We start from the raw sequence: 19548 nt of genomic DNA, 5'->3' as shown, positions 1-19548 counted from the left end.
AATTTTTGGGTGAACTATCCCTTTAAGTGAGTCTACCAAGTTCTCAATGGTATTTCATGAAGTGAACAGCAACTACATGCATTTCAATTCTGATGAATGCTGTAACTCATTCGATTCAACTGTGAAAACATACCAATCAGGTTTCAGCACTCAGTATCTGTAACTTAGTAAAGTTTGATATTGCAAACAACAGTGAACCATATGGTAGTAATTTTTAATTGTCAGTTAAATAATCAGCAGATTTGTAACTACATGTCAAGGAAGTTCCAACCAGTCAAACTTAACAAAATTGAAATAATAATAAAAAATCATTCCAACAAATAAACAAGGGCAGATCAAGTGACAAAGTAACAGAATTGTCCTTTTTCTTAGAGCAAATGATGCTCCTGTTTGCAACATTAACACAAAAATAGTTTAGCACAAAGGCAAGAACACAATTTTAGCATGAAATGAAGTACAAATTGCCAAGGGATCAGTGTTTTAGTGAGTCTAATACTAGTTTTCTGCTTTCCTAACACATTAAAAGCGTGAAGTCACAGAGGAATATACTGTACCCATTTGATCAACAGCAGTTTAATGAGCAATAGTGCATCCTGGAACAATAATTATAATAATAAACAATTTCCGCTATGAAATGATGAGCACTTCATGGCCACAGAATACACTTGGGGAAAGGAGCCAGAAATTAACTTTATACATAATCCTGACCTTAATCAATACTTTGAGTTTAAAGAATTCAAACGGCAATACAATTTAAACAGTGGTAATACTGAAAGTACTCTGACCAATTTAGTTTCGAGAAACAGATAGACAGTTTAAGGAATGTTCCAGGATCAAAATGAGATAAGCTCAATATGCAGATGTCCTCCAGCATCTGTGATGTACTGTTGATTGCCACAGATAGTTTGTAAAACATAAACATGTTCACAGTAATGCACTTACAATTGGACAGGGCTTTATAGAGGTGAATAGAGTACAAATTATTCTTAGTTTCTACCCTGTATATTGAAATACACTACCATTCAAAAGTTTGGGGTCAGTAAGTTCTCTTGAACTTCTTTTGAAATTTCTGTTCATATCATCCAAGATGTTTATTTCTTTCTTTCTTCAGTTGTAAAGAAATTAAGGTTTTTGAGGAAAACATTCCAGGATTTTTCTCCATATAGCGGACTTCAACAGTTGAAGGACCAAATTGCAGTTTCAGTGCAGCTTCAAAGGGCTCTACTCGATCCCAGACGAAGAATAAGGGTCTTATCTAGCGAAAGGATCAGTCATTTTCTAGACAAAAAAAAAAAAAAAAAAAAATTATATACTTTTTAACCACAAATGCTTGTCTTGCATTAGCTCTGCGATGTTCCACGCATTACGTAATCACGTTGGAAAGGTCACATGTGACTTGGGCGGAAGTACCGCAGTAGGGCGAAAAACTCCATCTCATTTTCCCCTCCAACTTCAAAATCGTCTGACATCGTTGTTTTACCTTTTTTTGTAAAGGCCGTTTGACTTAGTCTTTGCATGTTCACTTTGTAAACACTTGCTCGGTTCTTCCGCGTGACCTTTCCAATGTGATTACGTAATGTGTGGCGCATCGCAGAGCTAGTGCAAGACGAGCATTTGTGGTTAAAAAGTATATATTTTTTTATTTATTTAAAAAAAAATGACCCATTCCTCGGCTGGGATCATTTAGAGCCCTTTGAAGCTGCAGTGAAACTGCAGTTTGGACCTTCAACCCATTGGCAACTATTGAAGTCCATTATATGGAGAAAAATCCTGGAATGTTTTCCTCAAAAACCATAATTTCTTTTCGACTGAAGAAAGAAAGGCATAAACATCTTGGACGACATGGGGCAGGGTGAGAAAATTATCAGGAAATTTTAATTCTGAAATGAACTAATCCTTTAAGTACATTACTGAAAATGACTTTTTTATTTGTTTACAGTCTGTCAAGTTGAACCTGAAACATTTCTTTAATTTTAACACAGTTTCCTCCAATGCACTGGACATAACAAAAGCTATATGTCCAGCTCTTCCGCAGATGCCAAATATAATCAAGGCATATGGAGATGGAAAACGTCACTACTTCAAATACTACAACTGGACCCTACAGTGTAATTAAGACAATACGTGTAGGGTTCAATACTGTATTATGAATGCAATGTGTGCTTTATGGCCATTAAACCAAGATAAAAGAATCAGCACCACAAGAGGACAGGCAGAAAATGCATTAAGAAATAAAACATAACATAACATAAAAAAACTAAAAAAAAAAAAAAAAACTATAGAGATTTGTTTAAGGTATCAATAGCAGTTCAATTTTCAGTGATGAGAATCTACAAGAGCCAGTGCAAGTATGAAATTCAAATGTGAAGGCAGTGAACACAGCAAAGAAACAACACAATGTGAAAATAAACACACACGCACACCTCTAACAGAAGACCAAAGGAAGATTTTAGCTTCAATATCCTGGTCTTTACAGAGCAGTTGCTACCAAATGACTGTAAAGAAGGTAAAAAACACTGTTCTTCAGTCTCAGGACACTGCTTTTGTTTTGAACAACTAAGTTGTCGGGAAAACTGGAGAGGAACATGGGAATAAAGGAGAAATGTCTACTCTTCCTGTCCTAACGCTCTCTGCCACCAGGCGGCAGCAGAGGCTACATGACGTACAGTCATTGTCCTCTCAAGAAAAGCCACTTCCATGGGAAGTACATTGCAGTGTAGTGCAGTTTTTGCCTGATGGAGTTAGAGGGGGCAGGTCTCAGCTGTGGTAGCTGGGTACTGCCGCCTGTTTCTGGGAGAGGCGCATCAGTTCCTCTCGGATGGCTTTGATGAGGGAGGCAGACGAGTGGTTGGGAGGGGAAGGTTCCTCAAGGGGAGCGGAGGGAGCGTAGCCCAGGCCGAGAGAGTCCAGGTGGGTAGGAGCGGCAGATGGCTCCTTCAGGCCATTCCTGGAGGTCTGGAATACAGAGATGGAGGTGTAGTCAAGAGAGCCAAGAACCTAAAAAAAATGGAAGGAAGGAAGGAAGGAAGGAAGGAAGAAATGAGGGAAAGAAGATTAAAAATAAGAAGTTTAAGAGTTTAAGTGAGAAAAAGGGAGCCAGAATAGCTATGGAAGTCAGAGTTTGAAGAGGACATATTCTGTACTTCTTCATGTAGCATTCCCTGAAGCCTGCTTATAATGTATACTATTTCTTTTAATAATTCCTGGATTATTGCAGTTTATTTTAGTTCAAGTATATATTTTTTTTAAAAATACACTCTTTTATATGTATAATGTGTATAAGCATGGACAGGTGTTTGTGCTCCTATTATTATTTTCCTGCTGTCATGTCATACATTTATCCTCACAATTTCAATCTAATAACAGAAAAAAGGCACAATTTATAATAATTATAATAATAAAATTGTAATATTGTTACAGTTTTCATCTTGTTCCTATGTGGATGTTTTAATGGATTACTTTATAGATAGTATATAGTAGGGTTTTCATAATCAAAATAAAATACTTACTAAAAAAAATGTTTTTCCTGCATGTCATGTGACCATTAACTGACATTAGAGAACCGTAAACATGCAAATATGTTAAATTATTAAAATATTAACTTAAAATCTGGTACATCGCCCTACTGGTACATCAATCTTTTATGTCAAAGGGGTTCAGCTCAGTGTTGTTGTTTTTTTTTTTTAACTAAAACTATATAAAAAAAACATTTTTGTTAACTGAAATAAAGCTGAAATAAAATATAAATATTAGATGAAAAGCCTAAACTTTAATTAGAAATGTTGCCTGAAACTGCAATCAAATAAGTTTATGTTAAATTACTAAAATGACTAAAACTAAACTAAAAATAAAGTTAAATAGAAATAAAAAAACAACAACTGAGAAAAATGACAAAAGCAAATAACAAAACTTAACTATTAATTCAACTAAAAGCACTATCTATCTATCTATCAAGCATGCAATAAGTGGACTTCTATATGTAAATAAACATGTAATTTGTCCCTTTTTTAATCTAAGTAAGAGAGTATTTCAAACTTACAGACTCTCTGTTGTTAGCAAGCTTGCTGTCGTCCTCATGATATGGGCTCCAGTTTAACCCACCAGGCTGCCGGCTGTCACCTACACGACCTGTCAGGCCAACGTGGGATAAATGATGTAGCTGGGCACCTGTGAACAGACATGTATGTTGCATACAGTATACTTTATATCGCATCATTTGTCTTTTATCCATGCATCCATTGCTCTTTTCTTTCTCTGTTTTGTGACATTAAACTTCATTTCTAGTTAAACCTTTAAGCTCATACCTGTAGTGCCACCTACAGGTCGTGGCCTGGCGGAAGAGGGCAGATCATCTGTGAGTCTACCTCGACCAGTGTAAAGTGACTCTGGCTGTAGCTGTTCAACAGGCAGGGCTTCTCCTGATGGGATATAGCCGGACCCCAAACCCTGTCTGTAGAGATACAAAGACATCAGTCCCCAGTTATTAACAAATCACACTGCACTCTAACAAAAAATGACTTGATATTTCCCATTATAATCAAGCAAAGGTTGAAATGTGATTGCTTTGCTCACAGCATTGCTCACAGTTCCAGAAGATCACACAAACCTTCTTGATTGGACTCAATATACTCTAGTGGCTGACTGATATATATAATGAAAATTCTGTCATCATTTACTCACCCTCAAGTTGTATAAATTTCTTTGTTCTGCTGTACACAAAGATATTTGGAAGAAAGTTTGTAACCAAGCAGATCTCGCCCCCCATTTACTTTCATAGTATGTTTTTTTTTCTACTATGGTAGTCAAAATATCTTCGTTTGTGTACATCAGAACAAAGAAATTTATACAGGTTTGGAACAACTTGTGGGTGAGTAAATGATGACAGAATTTTCATTTTTTGGGTGAACTTAAAGTTTTTCTGTTTGGCCAATAAGTATTGGAAGCAGATTTTTGTTTTGACAGTGCCTGGACTTTTATTTTGACAGTGTTGAGAAAAATGTAAAAGTAGTGCAACCCAGTCTTTATTTGAGAAAATATGATTCCCAGTACACACAGACATACCAGATTACTGAGTGCACTGTTGGTTAGTGTGTCTATCCCCCCCCCCCCCCCCCCCCCCCAGATAAATATATCTTTATTTGTAAAAAAAAAAAAAAAAAAAAAAAAATTACAGAATGACGAAGTATAAATTAGTGTTTATTTTACAGATTTTTTTTTTTTTATCAAGCTTAAATTATTTTTTGAATAATATTTTTTCCAATTAATTATTTCTAATTAAGCAAATATGTAAAATAAATATCATTTTTATTGCAACAATTGTGCATGTGTTATTTACTATCTTTAAATTAAATAGTGTGATATCACACATAGCCTATCATCTTAATATTAGCCATAAGCCAGCCTGGCATTGGCCATTAAAAAAAACCATATCGGGCGAACACTAATATACTCACCTATGTAGTAAACCTTGCACACTGGAAGGAGGCAGACCTAATTCAGCATATCTCTGAAAGAAATACACAAAAACACAGTCGTTAAGCTTAAAATAAGTTGATGATTCCTAGCATATCCATTGTACTTACTGATTTAATGCATAAAAGGTTTAATTTAATACATTGCTAAGTCTGAAACACACATTAGTAGCTGTATGTTCCACCACAACTGGAGCTTCTCTATCAGCCTAAATAAACCCAGTGACCCAGAAAACAGAAAAGCTTTTAAATAGCTGAGCTGGGAATGCCATTTCAAGATTTTAAGGACAGCACACCATCCCCTGCTCCATCCTGACTCTTAAATAAACCTATAAAGTTATTAGTCAGTTCATATTTTGCCTCCGTTGGCCTTTGCAATTCCCTCTTTCCCATCCACGAAAAGACCTCAATCTAACAGAAATACTTCATTCAAGACACAGTGTTGACAGATGAGGCTTCCATTCTGGGTTGTTTATTCCCGATCTGTGGAAAACCCCAAGTCTGTGCTCCTCTGATGTGAGTCCAGGGCATCAAGCTTGCTTTAAATTGCTCTAGTATGGTTATTACACATCAAAACACATTTATAATGAAATCAACAAATTAACTGAGGGAAACAAACCACTGTAACCAGAAATCACAAGTGCACTTAGTCATTGCACCTCTGGTCTTATGATGCAGACACAATAGTTTTAAATGCGTCACAATAAAGATGGATTAATACATGATTTATACATGCTTAAACGTAAATGTGGGCAGTCAAATGTTAATGTGCTCATGGTTGTTTTGCATTTCTAAATGCTCATTTCCTGTATTTTTTAGATTATTTTTAGATGACCTTTGCCATCATCCTATGCTTACTTAAAGCTAATCTTTAAAAATACTAAAAATTGAATATGACTGTTAAATGTATTAAGCAAATGCACTATTCATAATCTACATTATAATATTGTGATGCACAAATAAACGATTCAATTACTTCACATTACTAATTTATAAAAAATTTTTATCTTCCCTTGGTTTTAGCTAGTCCCAGACTAAAATGCATGTTTGAACTGCTCTGACTGAAAGCAACTTGCACTGACATATCTTAAAATATGTCAGTGCCATTGTTTATTTTTAAAAGCTACTTAAAGTGTCCTAACTGAACTAAGGTCTAATCTTGGCTTAATCTAAACCCTGTCTATGAAACCGGGCCTTAGTGTTTTATTTTTAATTTAGAAACAAATCAAGTCAATAAGTCAGAGTTCAATAAAACGAAGACGAAACTTGTGTCTCTGTTCTGGATGAAAGTTAATAGAGCATGAAGTCTAGCGTGACCGCAGATTTAGACAAGGGGAAATCATATAAGTATTGGAAAGGAAAGAGTAATACATCAGCTTTCATCATCACATGAATGTGGATCATTTATGGGTTTCTCAGACAGGATGTGTTCTCAAAAGACTGGAAAATCCCACGTCCAGTCGCTTAGAAAAGTAATCTCTTCTCAACAAGCCGTACAATTTGAGGTATCATTCATGATTTCATAGCAGGACGATTTATGAGCCGAGTTCTTAGCATTAACAGTTTGTTCAAATATCTAAACACAAGTATGAACAATCATAATAAATAAGCGCACACTATGAGATTCAGAGACTTATAAGCGGTGCAGAAGTGTAAGGCTGCATTAGCGAGAGTTTATCCTCAATCAGTCTGCCACAGCCATTACTGTTTTACTACAATCAAGAGCTGATCTGTGATCTGCTGGTTCCAGGTTCATGTAGGGCTGAAATCAGAGAGGCTCTTCCAAGATCAGTTTGACCCTGACGTCTAAAGTCACTTAACTGATTACTGCATGGATCTAATCCTCCTCAACCAGTGACAAAACTGATGCAACAGAGAGATGTTTGATAAATAAAGCCTTCCAACTTGTTATGTTTGTTTATAGAGTTAAAATTAAGGTCATAAGTGATTTTTAAAAATAATTTAAGAAGTGTAAACCATTTGTAAACCATGCAATATTTCTGAGAATATCCATTGTTTTTTTAAAAGATTTTTTTCAAGATAATTAATTAATAGATATTTTTTCCTCAATTTTACAGGCCAGAATATAATCATTTTAAAATTTTGGTGAAGTTTCCATACGGTTTTCCACTAAACCAAATATTTTTAGGACATGGCAAAATCTCAGAAATATTGATACATGCTACGACTGCTATTCAATGTTAATTCACTATAGATTGTTCCTACCCCAGTGTAGGGATTCAAGGGCAGGTATCCTGGGCCCCAGGGCCGCGGACCACGGGATGGCGGGCTTAAGGGAGGCGGGGGTCCGGGGTTAAGACCAACCCCAGGCAGAGTGATGCCAGCTGTGCTGCCCTGAGATGAAGGAGACACAAGGGCGAAGGCATCATCCAGTAAAGAGTGCATTTGCTGCCGGGCCTCCTCTATAGACGGCTGAGGGGGCAGATAGGGGGGTGGCGGAGGAGGGTGACCAGGAGGAGGAGAAATGGGACCATGGAACACGTCATCTGTCGGAGACGGGGTATGATGCTCTGGCCCCTGGTCTGGGTCCGACTGCAAAATAAAAGCAAATAAAAGATGATTAACATTCAAAGCTGCAACTATAAATATATATATAGCATTTTTTTTAATGAAAAATACAACTAATTTTTGTTTTAATATATTTAAAATGTAATTTATTCCTGTGATGGGAAAGCTAAATTTTCAGCAGCCATTACTCTAGTCTTCAGTGTCACATGATCCTTCAGAAATCATACTAATATTCTGATTGGTGCTCAAGAAACATTTATTCCTATTTTCAACGTTGAAATCAGTTGTGCTGCTTAAAATTTCAGTGGACACCGTGATATAATAACCGTGATACTGAGTATAATGGTCCCAAAACCGTGAAGTCCTGTCAGTTTAAACATTCAAGCGAGTTTAAAGCATTCAACCACAAGAAGACATGAAAGAGAACTCAATTCAGAACTTGTATGCTGTTTTCTGTGCACACACCCAAAGCTGCGCAGACAGCACGCAAATACCTATTTCAGTTCTCTTTCTCGTCTTTTTGTGCCTAAACAGACACATACACTGCAAAATTATGTAAAAATGCCTGTCTTTGCGAGTATCCTCGTTGCTTAATTCTTAAGTGAAGGTAAACAATTGAGAAAGAAAACAGATGTGTATCATTATACTGGATCCATGCATTAGTTCTTAATGTGACAGCAGCCTAATATACCTGCTGCTGTCTGTGTCATTAATGTTAATTAAACAACAAAAGACAAAGACTGTAGCTTTAACAAAGATTAATTATATTTATTTAATTCATATAGTAAAGACAATGCAGTGTTATTTTACATTTGACAGTTTTTCTACCTGAATACTGTTAGACTTATCTGAAAAACAAAGCTGTTTATTTCATTTATCTTTGCTCTATTGTATTCATCTATGCTTGTAATTTGTTTATTATTTTCTATGCGGATACACTCAAATCACCCCAGTCATTCTAGAATTATTAATTTTTTCCAAATAGAGCTATTCAAGTCATCTGGTGAAATTGTTTTCATATCGCAGTATATATCGCAGAAAAATATAATTTTGCAATGTCAGTTTTTTACTGTTACTTTTATACTTATGAAAGTGTATATCTAAACATATAAAGTGTCTATTTTAACATTTTAAATAAGGTTTAAGTAAACCTTTAAGTAAGTAAGATAATTTTAATCCATCTGAAACTACACTTTTTTTTTTTTTTCAGAAACGGTAGGAAATTAGCACCTGCAAATTCACTGCATGGAGCTGATTAGAGATGTTTTGAATTACAAATATATTGGAAAACAAGGGAAAAAAACAGTATGTAGTTGATTACACAGTCCACAGCAGAAGTACAGTGTAGAGAGTGAAAGAAAAAGTACAGATCTCTTCATGACACTGACCACATATGCTATGTTATTGACTCCTGGGTATTTCCTGTATGTCCCATCGCTGTCTGTAGTTATGAGTCTATCTCGGTCAGCATCTGTCAGATCACCGTTCATCTGCTGTTTCCTTCTCTGTTTAGGAGAACGCTTCCCTCGGTTGCTGCAAAACATACACAAACACACACACTTGAGTGAGTATTTGGCCTTTAAATATTAAGGTTACGTGGAAATGTGGAAAGTGATTTTTTTGTTCTAGAACTGTTCCAATGGAAAAGCACTATGAATCATCACAGTATGATATTGAAGATGTTCACAGATATACATATTTGCATTTTATTCTTTTTATGTCCATGCTTTTGTGCAGTAAATTCAGATTCGAACAGGTCTTTATTCTGTGTTTAGGATTAGTCTCATTGTCAGATGCAGATCTTTTTACCCTTTCTTGGGCTCGGTGTACAGAGAGGGCATGGGAATATCTGGATCAAGTATCTTGTCAATCTGCATCTGGGCCTTCTGGTAGATTCGGTCCTGCTCTTTGGGGTCGCCAAGACCGTCAATGAGATCATCCATAGCAGGGAAGTCGTAATGGCCTTTCCTTTTGGCCCTCAGGCGGATCTTATTGCGATGGTGCTCGATCTCAGACTTGTGCCTTAAAGCTACCTGGATCTGGAAGAGAAGGAACAGTCAATGACCTTGGAGTCAATGAGAAGCACATATTGATTATTGGTAATGAGGCTTTTGGACGCTGTGAATCAAATTCATAATCGTAGGGACCTTGAGATTTGAAACAGGCCCCTAGGGAAAAGCCTTGTGAAATAAATGTGAATTAGATGCATGGGAGGTGAAGGCTACCTCTTTGTTCAGCTTGGTGTTCTCTGCAGCTCTGTCATTGGCGGTTGGGCTGGGCAGGGGCAGGGCTGGCATCGGCTGCATGGCGATGAGCTGAATTTTATTAGGGAGGCGTTTGGGGCCGTCAGTTGGGCGGGACATTCGGTCCACATGCTCAAAAATGGAAGCTGAAGATAATGGCTCATCCATGCCGTTCATTGGGGGTGGACCTACAGGGACATATACAGTATAAGAGAGTGTCAAACTTCACAAGTACTATTCAAAAGTTTGGGGTCATTTGTTTTTAAAGAAATTAATACTTTTATTCAGCAAGAATGCATTTAATTGATCAAAATCGACCATAAATACATTTATAATGTTATAAAAGATATTTCAAATAAATGCTGTTCTATTTTAAATAAATACTTTCTATTCATCACATAATCCTGAAAAACATGTTTTGTGGTTTCCACACAAATATTAAGCAGCACAACTGTTTTCAACATTGATAATAATAAGAAATGTTTCTTGAGCACCAAATTAACATATTACAATAATTTCTGAAGGATCACGTGACACTGAAGACTAGAGTAATGATGCTGAAAATACAGCTTTGTCATCACAGGAATAAATTGCATTTTAAAATATATTAAATTGTTATTTTAAATTGTAATGTACTGTTTTTACAGTATTTTTAAACCAAACAAATACATGTTTGATGAGTATAAGATACTTATTTCAAAAACACTAAAAAAAAAATCTTATTAACCTTAACCTGTATAATGGCCTCATAACTAATTGTAAAACATGAAAATGTATTAATTTCATTGCACAGAAAAAGAAGATGGCCGAAAACGAGTCATCTGCAATAAATACTGGTTTTATATTATAAAATAATTTATTGTGAAATATTTTGCTTGAAAAGTGTTTATGCTGTTGTTCCTTAAAATAAATGCCATTTATTCAATGTCATCAATCAGTCATCACTGATTATATTTTTTTTTATATAATGCAATGAAATTTATACATGCCACTGTCGCTGACATGTCCGTATAATTTTGAGGCCACTGTACACACACACACACACACACACACACACACACACACACACACACACATATATATTAAACAATTCATAAACATATCTAATGCGTTCCACACTATCAAAACAAAGTTAGCCTCATATGGGCCGACAACTAACAAAGAAAGCATGTAATTCATCTGAATCTCCTCTCTTGAGTATCGTTTCACACCAGATGGGGGCAGCATCTCCCTAATAAGACTCATTTAGAGCTTTAGGAGCTCAAGGCAGGAGGATGATCCATATTTTTTTTTTTAAATGTACGTTTTAAATGTGACATTCACGAAAACTACGAACATGAATTAGAAGATCTAACGCTACTGTACAAAACAGCACCACTCTTACCAATTCTATTCTTCCCTGAGAGCCAGTAACAGATGGATGAATGGATGGAGGGAGCGTAAAAGAGAGAGAGAAAATTTAATGATGGCTGAAGTAATGGAGATTGTTTTATTGAGATAAAATATAGCATGGGTTGTATGTAAAAGCATATTTGAGTGGAATGCTGGGTAAGACAGCATTTGATCTTGGAAAATACTTATCACTGGAACGCAATCATGAGTAGAGGAGGATGAAAGGGATTTTCAAAAGGAAAGGGCGTTGAAAGGGAATAGCAATAAGACAGAGAAAGAGTGAGAATGTGAGGTGCTATGACTGAATTCCATGTCATTTCTTGGCTAGTCAGCCTGTAGCCTATTTAGTCTGGTAAAGCAGAAATGAGGGTTGAGAGAGGGTTATCACCACAGGCACTGTTTGACAAGAGAGGAACACACAGAAAGAGATAAAGGGAGAGAGAGCAAGAAAGTGGAAAAAAAAAAAAAAACAAGCAGCCAAAAGTAAGACGAGTCATTCTTCACAAAGGAGGCAGGATGAATGAGTCTGGGCTGACTAGAGAGGAAATCAAGAGGAAGAGCCACAAATCTTCAGCTGAAAGACCCAGGTTTTATTACTTTCCCCTCTCTGTAAATCTTACGTCACATGTTCTTCTTCCACTGGCTATTATGGAGGACTAGCCTGCCACTTAATAAAACCAAAAAAATCTTTTGCCTTTGCTAGCAGCCAACATGTATCAAAAGGGTGTCTTAATATTCAGTCAAAATTTCATTGGTTCCCCCACATTTAAACTGTCTAATTACATGTGAAATTAACAAATGCATTGAGATTTTTTTCTGTTAAATTAACATTTAAAAATGTAAAAATAATTGCAAAATTAAATATAAAAAACAAATATTTAAAACATTATTTTAAATTTAAAATATAAGTAACATTTAAAAAGGATTTCATTTAATATTATTTATATACTATTATAGTATTTATTATTATTTTTAATTATATTTTATTTTTATATTTTCAGTTTTCCTTGTAAGTGCAGTTTAAGTTTCAGTAATTTTGTCAGTATATTGATAAGTTTTTAAGTTTAATTTTTTCATCTAATATTTATATTGTAATTTGTTTCAGCTTTATTTCAATTAACGAAAACGATTTTTAAGAAGTTTTAGTTAACAATAACAACAATGCTTTATGGTTACATTTAACTACATTTTTAAATATGAATTTAATTTCTTCTCAAAAGTCTTAAGGAGATATTTACGAAAAGGTTTAAATCTTTAGTCTATCTGTTTGAAGATATATATTTTTTATTTTTGATCTAATACAATCAATGAACAATTACCCTAGCACACCTACATATCTTGCATATTACGATACATGTCAGGATTCAATACACTGTCATATCACAATTACATTTTAATGAGAAAAAGAACTGCAATACATCAATATATGATTGTACTGCCAGAGTTAAAATATGCACAAACTTACCATTTAATCCATTAACAGCTACTTTACGTGATTGCTTTGGATCGGTGGGCAGACCAGCAGGTCTCATGCCCTCCTCAGGTGATCCTCTCTCGCTGGGTGGATCACTGCCTATGGAGTCGCCCTCAGATGGAGAAATCCTAAGGAAACAAGGAAAACCTTTTAATTCTAAAGCATGGTATGAAAACACAATGTCTTTGCCCTATGCCATACAATTTATGCCACAAAAGTGTTTTGAAGACATTTTAAAAACAATGTGGGAATACAATGAAAGCTACAACTCAATTAATTACAAAATTGTATCCCTCTTTTAACTGTACACATGAACCTTGGGTCTAATTCACAATATCTCCTCAGAACCATGACATTCTCATCTTGACAGACAACAATATTTATCCCTCATCCAGTTTTGATGAGGCATGTGTCTCCAGGGAAAAAGCAAGAGGATGATGACCTAATCCTGTCATGCTTTCAAAGAGCACTTTCAGATCTAATGTGACCAACCGAAAGATCATGACTTGGTCATGAATCCATTACATATTCACTACCCTTTTAGTCTAGAACTATTTGGCCTACTAACTGTCCTAATTATTAGGAATGTATTTATCTCTAGTTATTTTAACTTAGACTGTTTAGTATGTGTGCATTTATTAATTTTATTGATCTATATTTAAGTATAGTCCAGAAATATGGATTTTTCTGTTTCAGCAAATACAGTAAAGAATATATCAGAATTACATTACTTCTGTTTACTTGGAACATGGTTTCAATGGACACTTTTAATGTTTGAAAGACATAAGATCTGTGGTAATTTCACCCCTAAGACCCTTCTATTGATTAGAGTGTGAGATGTAATCCTTTTAAAAAGCTTTCTATTGATCAGCAGTCGACTCACTCTTAGCTAGATTCCTGCCTTTTAATATGAGGTTCATGCAGCAAAATGCATAACAGAACCAATTTCTTTATTACTATTATTTTAGTTGGATTTTTAGTGGTTTAAAAACTGGGAAAAACTTTACAATAAGGTCCCTTACAATAACATTAGTTAATGCATTATCTAACATGAACTAACGAGCAATGAATTAATGGTAACACTTTACAATAAGGTCTAATTTGTTACCATTAGTTAATGCATTAAAGGGGTCCTTGATTATGATTTCACTTTTTTACCTTTAGTTAGTGTGTAATGTTGCTGTGTGAGCATAAACAACATCTGCAAAGTTACAACGCTCAAAGTTCAATGCAAAGGGAGATATTTTCCTTTACAGAAATCATCTTTAAAGGACTACAACAAATGGCTGGTAGGGATTACAACAAACTTCTTCCCGGGTTGGTGACATCACAAACCCCAAAATTTACATAAACCCTGCCCCCGAGAACACGCAACAAAGGGGGTGAGGCCATGTTGGGCTGCTTTAGAGAAGAGGAAGAGTTGTTATAGTAGAATTTTGTTACCATGCCATCATTTTACGCCCGACTGCTTCACAAACAAGGGTCAATTAAACGTTGGATTTGCACAAAAGATTAACATGACGCCACATGCTAGTCGATGAGTTGAATCAACTCCACAGCAACTACATAAATGTATCCACTAACCATTCAGAAACATCCAGTTGCATTCTAAAAATTGTAACTTCTTCCTGAGTCTCTCCATCAGTGTTCGGTTTGAACAATGTAAGGCTAAACACCGTTACTGACAATCGTCATTTTGGCTGCGTGAGATTCTCCAGCTTTGTTGTTGTTGAGCAACCGAAGTGTGAGCTGTTAAAGCTCTGCCCGCTTCTGGAAAGGGGGCCGGGAGCAGCAGCTCATTTGCATTTAAAGGAACACACACAAACAGGGGCAAATTTGACAAGCTGTAATAAATGATCTGTGGGGTATTTTGAGCTGAAACTTCACAGACACATTCTGGGGACACTAGAGACTTATATTACATCTTGTGAAAAGGGGCATTATAGGTTTCCTTTAACAAACAAAGAGTGATATATTTTTACAGCATTTATTAACCATTGTTACTGTTAGTTAAAGTTCTTGTTAGTTTAGTCCATTAACTAATGTTAACAGATGCAAATGATGAGATTAACTAACATTAACTAAGATTAATAAATGCTGTCGACGTATTGTTCATTGTTTGTTCATGTTATCTAATGTAGTTAAATAATGTTAACAAATGAAACCTCATTGTAAAGTGTTACCAAGTTTATTTTAGTTAATAAAACACAATTGTTCATTGTTTTTTTTAGTTAGTTCATAGTGCATAATGCATTAGTTAATGAATCAAAATTAACATTAAGACCAATAAATGATGTAGATGTATTGTTCATTTTAAATAATGTAGATAACTAATGTTAATAAATGGAACCTTATTGCAAAGTGTTACCAAAAACTGAATTATGTGTAACATGTTTGATCCTGAATATCAAAGAAACATTTACTAGTAGACTTACTGGCCCCTGCGCCGCTGGCCATTGCGGGAAGCTTTGGAGGAGTCTTTGGACTTTGGTGTGGGCACCTCCGCATTCTCAGCTTGGCCTTGCTCCTTAGTGGGCACAGGAAGTGGCAACGGCTCCTGGATGACCATGAGATCATCCTTACTGTGCTGGCCCATGTGCAGCTTGGCAAAGTCAAAACCCTTCACGCTGAGTGCCTGCAGCTAAGGAACATCACCCCAGAGAGAGGAAAATGTTAATTTGGGGAATTAAAATTAATGCAGAGGGATGTTTGTAAAGAAAACGGGAGTAAGGGATGACAATTAAACGACTAAATGTTTATTTAAAATGAAGACGCGCTGCTCACAAACACAAGACAGAATCAGGTCAGGCTTTTCGGTCTAGGGGTCTCTTAAGAGACATCAACGTGGGCATATACACAAGGCACACAGATAGAATGTAAATTTCCATAATCCACAGATTGTCACAGTGTCATAGGTATAAATTGAGCAAGAGGAGAGTAATTGACTCCCAAAGAGACAATGAGAAGCGTGAGCATTCAGAATGTATGCACTTGATTAGAGGTCAGCAGACTGACCGCGGGCCAGACCAGCTAGACGGGCTGTAATGGCCTGTCTGTCTGCGGCGCTGTGAAAGATTAAATGAACCGAACAAACCAAACAGCAGAGAAAGCAAATTCACACTGGCTCTTTCAAAGACCAGCAGCCACCAGAAAACCAGTGAAGTCTTTAAAAGAAAAATATATTTTTTCAAAGAGATAGATCACCCAAAATAAAAAATTCTGTTATTGTTTATCCACTTTTAAAGGGATAGTTCACCCAAAAATGAAAATTCTGTCATCATGTACTCACCCTCAAGTTGTTCCAACTCTGTATGATATTTCTTAAAATGATCTTCTTTTGCAGTCAACACAAGAAAGAAACTCATACAGGTTTGGAACTACCTGAAGGTGAGTAAATGATGACAGAATTTTAATTTCTGGGTGAACTGTTTCTTTAATGATAATGAATCACTGTTGTTTGTTTTATGACTTTCCAGATCAAAGAAACTGCAAAGGGTCACGGCGGGTCAAATTAAAATCTCTGTTTCATATATTGCCAGAAAACACAGAGATTTATGAAAAATGCATAAGCTGAGCTTTGTGTCGTGCAGTGAGCATTTGCTGCACAATAGAGACGGACTGAAATATGCTCATCTTCTGGGAGTATGTCTATTTCTCTGTTTCCCATCACATTCCCTTTCAAATGCAAATGAGGCTGTTTAGACAAATTCTGTTTGTGATAAAGAAAGCTCTTATCTCGTTTCTGTTTGCCTGTACTGCTGCTGTAACCAAATCTAGGCCACAATACAGTCAAAGCTGCACAGGCTTAGACAAAATGGCCGGAAACAGACATTATTATTGACACATTCAAATACATACATCTGTTGTTGAGATTGCACATTAGTTTTCTCCAATTGCTGGTTATCAGTGCCATAAAAGGAGATTATCAGGAAAAACTAGGACTAACTGCTGCATTCTAGGAAATACATCTCTACATCACGACACTCCTTTCGGATACTGTACAGTTCAGATACCTCCAGCCTCCTCATTCTATACGGCAATGGTTTCTTTATAGCTTTCTTGGGTTCTTCTTTGGCCATTTCTTCCTCCTCCTCCTCCTCTTCTTCCTCCTCCTCAATACTCTCTTTTTTCTTTAAGCTTCTGGCAGGTATTACAGGTTTCTGATTTGGATGAGGGTGATAATAAGAAGTTGCTTCTCTTCCAATCAAGTCAGATTCCAACAGATAACCGACATGTTGGACTGTTCCATCTACTACATTCTCACAAACACTATTTTTGATGGTACTAACAAACATGTTTAGGAATGGGATCATAAGGAATCTAATGATTCTTCGCACTTGAGGAGGCAGCAAACAGTTGATAATTAACTACACTTACCATTCAAAAGTTTATGGTTCAGTAAGATTTTTTTTTCTTTTTAAAGAAATTAACACTTTTATTCAGGAAGAATGCATCACATTTATCAGTAAAGACCTTTATAATGTTATAAAACATTTATATGTCAATTAAATGCTGTTCTTTTGAAAATTCTGTTCAAAGAAAAAAAGTATCAGTTCAAAAAAGTTTCAACAGTTTCCACAGTCTCCACAGTTTCGCCATTAAAGGAATAAATTACATTTTAAAATATATTCAAATAGAAAAAAGTTATTTTGAATCGTAATAATATTTCACAATATTATTATTTTTACTGCATTTTTGATCAAATAATTGCAGCCTTGGTGAGCATAAGAGACTATTTAAAAAAAAAAAAAAAAAAAACCCTTACCGATCATAAACTTCTGAACGGTAATGTTTTCTATAGCATCTACCTTATTTGTACCACATAACATGGTAAAAAAATCTTTTTATTTCCAATTGGATAATGACTTGCGATTCAGTGAGAGAATCAGATGCTAATTCAGAACCTCTCCAACTGATTCAGTGAGTGAGTGAACCACTTAAGACAGATTAATTTATCTTTGACTCATTTGTGAGTTGTTCTTTGCTTCATTCATGTGAGTTGAATCATTTAAAAGAACCAGTTCAAGAGTCATTTGTTTGTAAACCATACTCGAGTCAACAAGGTCCACAGAGAACTACAAAATGGTGCAAACTCAGATGACATTGACACAGATGCACTGGTGTCTCAGCTGAGGGTCAAAGAGGAAGAGGAATCTTGTACTTCCTGTGCGAGGACTAACTGGAGGAATATTCTACAGTCTACAGCAGGGATGGGCAACACCGGTCCTGGAGTGCCGCTGTCCTGCAGAGTTCAGCTCCAACCCTGAAAAATACCTCACCTGCCTGTAGTCTTAGTAATCCTAAAGATGTGTTTGATTAGGGTTGGAGCTAAACTCTGCAGGACAGAAGGTTGCCTATCCCTGGTCTACAGTATAACTATGACGACTCATCTACTAGCCTCTACCTTCTCCTCTCTCCTTTCTTCCTCTTCCTCCTCGTCATCATCTTCTTCCTCCTCCTCCTCCTCTTCACCTTCCTCTTCTTCTTCTTCCTCCTCCTCTTCCTCCTCATCACTACTATCTAAAAGCTCTTTGCTCTTGACAGGAGTCATTGATCTCTGGATTACTGGTATTGATTTCTGTAATGAGGAGGTGGACTGCACAAGCATGGGAGAGGGAGAGTGTTAAGATATGAATGAATGCGTGGTAGATAAACGAGGGATAGAGAAGCTCTAAATGGGCTCCAATGCATTTGCATGAGCACAAATAGCAAAACAGTGTGGATTTAAAAAAAAAAAAAAATTGTTTAAATGTTAAAAATGTATTAGAACAATTAGAAACATGTTTTAGAACCTAGATTAAACCTATAAAATGCTGCAAAAGTATTTATTTCATAATGCTTAATATCTAATTGAATCTTATTGTAAAGTGTCACCAAAATATAACATACTGCACCTGTAAAAAAAAATGCTAACTTAAATGTATACTTAACCTAAAAATTAAAATTCTGTCATCATTTACAAAAAAAAAAAAAAATTCAAATTTTTTCAAAAGACTTTTTTTTTTTTCAAAATATCTTTTGTTCCACAGTCAGTCAAACAGGTTTGGAATGACTTAATGGTAAGCAAGTGATGACAGAATTGTAATTTTTGGGTAAACTGTCCATATTGTGTCTGTTCAAATCCACAAAGTATCAATTTAAGTAAGAGCATGACAAATAAAGTGTGAAGCAGGCCATTTAACAATGTAAACTGAATAAACCAGAGAACCCCATTGAAGGATTAAGTAGGTTCATTGGTGAGAATGTAAATGAGAGTGGGGATAGTTCTTGAGGGTAGTGAGTGTGCTAGTAAGGGCACACATGGAGTGTGTAATGACTATGTGATCCTCAGATGAGTGTAGTTAAATCAAGGAGTTCAGACTGAGAGGATCAGCAGGCGCAGCTCTGGATAAGAACATCACTGCTGAGCATTAACCAAACAGCCAGCTGAGCGTTAGAC

At 35.9% G+C, this 19548-nt stretch overlaps 1 protein-coding gene across 3 annotated transcripts in view; it reads right to left on the bottom strand.

Annotated features, from left to right (window-relative positions):
* Positions 1–200: 200 nt before the first annotated feature.
* si:ch211-1e14.1 (UPF0606 protein KIAA1549) overlaps positions 201–19548 on the bottom strand; it is a 61047-nt gene continuing 41699 nt past the window's right edge. Inside the window, exons 12-21 of one of the 3 annotated variants that reach the window (XM_051869749.1) lie at positions 15545–15750; positions 13101–13237; positions 10226–10431; positions 9810–10039; positions 9389–9533; positions 7698–8024; positions 5454–5506; positions 4305–4450; positions 4040–4167; positions 201–2997 (exon numbers count right to left, since the gene is read on the bottom strand). In XM_051869749.1, the coding sequence (XP_051725709.1) occupies positions 2758–2997; positions 4040–4167; positions 4305–4450; positions 5454–5506; positions 7698–8024; positions 9389–9533; positions 9810–10039; positions 10226–10431; positions 13101–13237; positions 15545–15750 (1818 nt within the window). In that variant the 3' untranslated portion in view covers positions 201–2757. The remainder of the gene's footprint in view (positions 2998–4039; positions 4168–4304; positions 4451–5453; positions 5507–7697; positions 8025–9388; positions 9534–9809; positions 10040–10225; positions 10432–13100; positions 13238–15544; positions 15751–19548) is intronic. The other 2 variants (XM_051869752.1, XM_051869750.1) reach the window with 2 other exon arrangements.

The sequence above is a fragment of the Ctenopharyngodon idella genome, chromosome 18 (genome assembly GCF_019924925.1).
Source record: "Ctenopharyngodon idella isolate HZGC_01 chromosome 18, HZGC01, whole genome shotgun sequence".
In the NCBI taxonomy this organism is placed as follows: domain Eukaryota; kingdom Metazoa; phylum Chordata; class Actinopteri; order Cypriniformes; family Xenocyprididae; genus Ctenopharyngodon; species Ctenopharyngodon idella.
The sequence above is the reverse complement of the archived record's forward strand: the minus strand, read 5'-3'. Positions and strand labels throughout refer to the sequence as shown.